Source organism: Nannospalax galili, unplaced genomic scaffold (genome assembly GCF_000622305.1).
Source record: "Nannospalax galili isolate Female #2095 unplaced genomic scaffold, S.galili_v1.0 scaffold6654, whole genome shotgun sequence".
Lineage (NCBI taxonomy): Eukaryota > Metazoa > Chordata > Mammalia > Rodentia > Spalacidae > Nannospalax > Nannospalax galili.
The window spans coordinates 10,464-14,892 of NW_008334553.1; the positions used below are offsets into that span (position 1 = coordinate 10,464).

General features: G+C 43.5%; 1 protein-coding gene across 1 annotated transcript in view; it reads right to left on the minus strand.

The window, feature by feature from the left end:
- LOC103731102 (putative zinc finger protein 56) overlaps positions 1 to 3,089 on the minus strand; it is a gene marked incomplete at both ends in the record, with an annotated part of 3,924 nt that extends 835 nt beyond the window's left edge. The window contains 2 exons of the mRNA XM_029561779.1: positions 834 to 960; positions 2,940 to 3,089. Coding sequence (XP_029417639.1) covers positions 834 to 960; positions 2,940 to 3,089 — 277 coding nt within the window. The remainder of the gene's footprint in view (positions 1 to 833; positions 961 to 2,939) is intronic.
- Positions 3,090 to 4,429: the final 1,340 nt, after the last annotated feature.

Sequence of the window (4,429 nt, forward strand, 5' to 3'; positions counted from 1 at the left end):
TTCTAAAAAAAAAAAAAAAGACAAGTATATTAGTGAAAGTCGATTTACTACTATTTATAACAATGTGTAGGTCATATATTGTTCCCAAAATCAGGTAAAGTAGGTGCCTTCAGCCACATATGAGTGGTTGGAAACTAAACAGAATGATAATTCTATAATATCGTTCTCACAAGGCTCTTTAAAAAAGAGTGGCATTTGTTAATGTGAGTGCCTAGTACCATTTGCATGTGAAAAGCCCTGTAAACACTGAATAGGATTTCTAAATTGAAGTACATGTTTCATTTCCTAATTATAAAAAAACATCAAAATTGTGCTCATTATTTATTTATTCACAAATGCTATCATGAAATTACTTTTAATTGGTGAGAGAGGACTCAACTCTTAACCACTGTTGTTACTTTTCAGCAGACCATAGCTTGGTTGGCAGCATCACAACCTCTGGTAATTCCAAATCCATGAGTCCAACAACTTCTTCTGACCTCCTTTTGCACATGCATACAGGTTTGCAAAGACAGACAGAGACACATAGAGATAGACAGGAACACACATTAACACACACACACACACTCACACACACACAAACAAACTTATTCCAGAACATTTACAATGGAGAATATTCTCATCTTCACAATTGTTTCCTAAAATGTAGTTGAAGAAAATTTTGATGAATTAGAAATTACTGAAAACTTAGTTTGTAGCTTCAGCATACATGAAACATGCCTGATTTATATATCATATTCTGCCCTTTCAGTACTTCAAATTACAGAGGAGCACCAATTCCAAGAAATACTTCTTCCTTAAGATAATAAGGGAAGGGAAGATGACATTTTTACCTGTAAAAGTGAAGTTCCTCCAGGTTTCCAGCATCACATCTATGTAGAGATTCTTCTGAGAAGGATCCAGCAAAGCCCACTCTTCCTGGGTGAAGTTCACGGAAACATCCTCAAATGTCAAAGAATCCTAAACATTCCATAGACTCCATTGATAATATGATCTCACAATTCTGTACTATCCACACATTTTGTTCTATGACAGAAAAGTCCTCCTGCAAGATGTGGGTGGTTCTGAAAGGATAGGATGCTCCTCTCACTACTGGGCATAGAGCATAAAATGTGCTGCTGCCCTTCCCCAGTTTTCTTTCTACAGGGCAGGTCTACTTCCCATCTTAAGAAACTCCAATGACTTGATGTCCAGAGCAGAGGCCAAGTAGCACCCAGGAGCCTGCTTGTCTTTTGAAATTCCTACTATGTTTGAATTTTGACAGCATAAAAAAATTTAACATTGGGTACACGTAGCATAAAAGATTTATACAAACTCTATGCTACATTATGACTAGTTCTCATTATGAAAGTCTATTAATCATTTCAAAATTCACAGAGAAAATTAGAGGATCAGCCCTGTGACCGCAAAAATAACAGGTGTTGGGAAACCCTGCTGTTAGGGTTGTAGTTCTCCATGTCCGGATAGCCCTAAGGGGCTCGGCACCAAATGGAAGGACTCCCCTTTTCAGCAGGGGGCCTCCTGCTCTCTTCCTGGAAAGCACCACCAAGCACGGATGCCTGACCTTATTTGGAACATGACCTTTGGCATAGTTACCTGGAGTAAAAACTACCCCCAGGTTTTTTCTACTCCCAGGTTTTTTCTATATGATAATCGGGCATTATCTGATAGTCTGGAAGATAGGAGCCCACTGCCACATGTAAATAAAGCATACTATGAGCACCTATCAACTGAGGCTTTTGCTACTGCCTCCACACTATAAATTCTTTAGTTTTCCCACTAATAAACGGAGCTGTTTTCACTGTGCCTGGAGCTGTTTTCACTGTGTCTGGAGCTGTATCACTGCTGTTTCACTGCACCTGTGATCAGCCTGTGATCAGTTTCCCTGGAAGGGCTGTCTTCCATCAGCACCCACTGGCCGTTCTGACCCCGTTCGCCATTTCTGCTCTCCCTGCCCTCTTGGGCTGGTGGCCAACGACCTGCGAAGAAAGGGAGAGCCCCCTGCAGCTGGCCCCCAGAGCCTCCCACAGCTGGTGCCCGAACGTGTGGCTCCTGGAATGCGCAGAGTTCGTGAGTATCCCTCCCATCAGGAGGGCATCGGCAATCTCTCTCTCCTATCAGGAGTATCCCTCCCATCAGGAGGAAAAAGGCAGCTTTGCCTTTAAGCCATCCCCACCTTTGCAGATCGGCAATCTCTCTCCTATCACCTCCCACCAGGAGGGTAAAGGCAGCTTTGCCTCCAAGCCGCCCCACCCTTGGGGACTGGCAGTCTCTCCTTTTTCCACCTTTTATTTTCGGTCTGAGTCTTCATTAAAGACAAAGGAGCAACTGAGGCTTTCTGGTCAAGGCTACTCCTTGATGTTAGCTGAAGGCTCTGAGTCCTCTTAACGGACCCCAACTGCCTGCACAGGTGTAGACAAGACCTCCTATCTATACATCTTTCTAATACACAAATCGGTAACGCAACTGCCAGTTAAATGCTCTTAGAGTGGCCGCCGATCTCTTAAACTTGCGGGAAGGCTTGCACAGCGGACTGAGTGGAATCACCTGAGATTTTGATTCCAGACATGTTCCCTTAGAAATCAGCGTTTCACCCCACTTTCCTTTTCTATCTTAAACAACACCCCTAGAAACAAAAATCCCCAAAGTGCTAAGGGATCTTCATATAAGCCTTAAAGTCAACTTCTAAAATAAACTTCCCTAATCTGTTTTGTTATCTTGCCCCTAGGGTGCTCAAGCCCAACCTAAACCAGTTAGGTAAGAATTTAAATTAACTAGCCGCTGCAGAGCACTTAAAAATTCAAGGTGGCTTGCACCATACAAACAAAAAAAAATATTTTAAAAAGCCATTTTTTTTTTTTCCGTAAACCTTCTCCTGGGGAAGGGCCTCATCAGAGGACCACACCATCTCTCTCTCTTTGCTTTATCTTGGTTATTGCCTTCACGAGGGTCTGGATAAGGTTTGTGAGCAACTGAAGCCTCTTGGTCAGGGCGACTCCATGATATTGGCCGAAGGCCCCCTGCCCTCTTTCCGGACCCCGACAGCCCAACTGGGTGTAGGCAGTAACCTTTACAACTTTCATAAAAATCTGTTAATGCAGCAACCAGTTAAAAGTCACAAGGATGGTTGCCAGTCCCTTAAATCTGTGGCTAGGCTTGTGTTCGTCAGAACGTATCAATCCCCTGGTGGCAGGCTGCCCCAAGAACACTGAATACCACTGACCACACTTCTTTTCTATAATGGGTAATTCAGCATCACACAAAAAAAACCCCTCCAAATTCACTCCCTTAGAGCCCCACTTAAATCAAGAGGACTTAAGATTTCCCAAAAGGAAAGCTCAAAATTTTAGAATGAAGTATTTCAATTTGCACCCTGGATCCTGTCAGCAGACATTTCTGATCCAGAGGTCTGGACCAACATTGCCTATCTGGCTTGTAAAAGGGAAATCCAGGAAAGATACCATTTGCCCCTTTCCTTTCTCCCCATAATAGCAGCCATTCCACAATGCTTAGGAAACCCACCTAAGACTGAGGAAAACTTACTAACACCAGGGGATAATAAAGAGGAGTGTTCAAACAATGAAAAAGACCCCAAAGATTTCCCAACAGCAGATTCGACAGCCCTAAAAAATAATGAAAAAGACCCTGAAGATTTCCCAACAGCAGAATCGACAGCCCTAAAAAATAAAGAAAAAAATCCTAAAGACTGCCCAGTAACAGATTCAACAGCTCCAGAAATAAAAATTGACCAAGTCAGACAAAACCCACCCATCAACAAAAATGACCTTTACCCCCCTTTCCCCCCTATGAATCCTCATGGACTAATTTAACAAACCCGGATGTTAAAACCCAGACTTCAAAAACTCCTGAAGATCCTCAGATAAATCCCGCTCCCCCTTCACCTCCGCCAGCGCCACCTGTGGTGCCACACCCCACAGCCATTGAACAGCTCTGTAATCTCAGGGATAATGGGAGTTGTTGCCCCCAGAATCACCAGACACAATGGCCTCAGGACCCAAAAACCCAATCGGTAGAAGCTTTTCCCGTTAACCTACAAATAACAAGGCAACGTCCACTGGCTTGGTATCCACTCCCGGCAGCAGACTTAAAAGAGCTGCGCCAAGCTGTTCGTGAGGATGGGGGATGGGATCCATGGACAAAAAATCTATACTACAAACATTTAATACTAATCTGCTAACCCCCCAGGACTGGAGAGATATCTGTAGATCTACCCTCCCCAGTCCATTATTTGTACAATGGGAGGCTTTATTTAGAGATGAATGCCTGATGCAGGCTAAAAGAAATGACACACATAATCAACAGCTAAGACCACAACAGGGACAGGATCCACCACCTGGATTCACAGGTTGGAACTATAACCAGCTTTTTGGCCAGGGCAACTTTTCCACAGGAATCCAGCAGGCTGTGA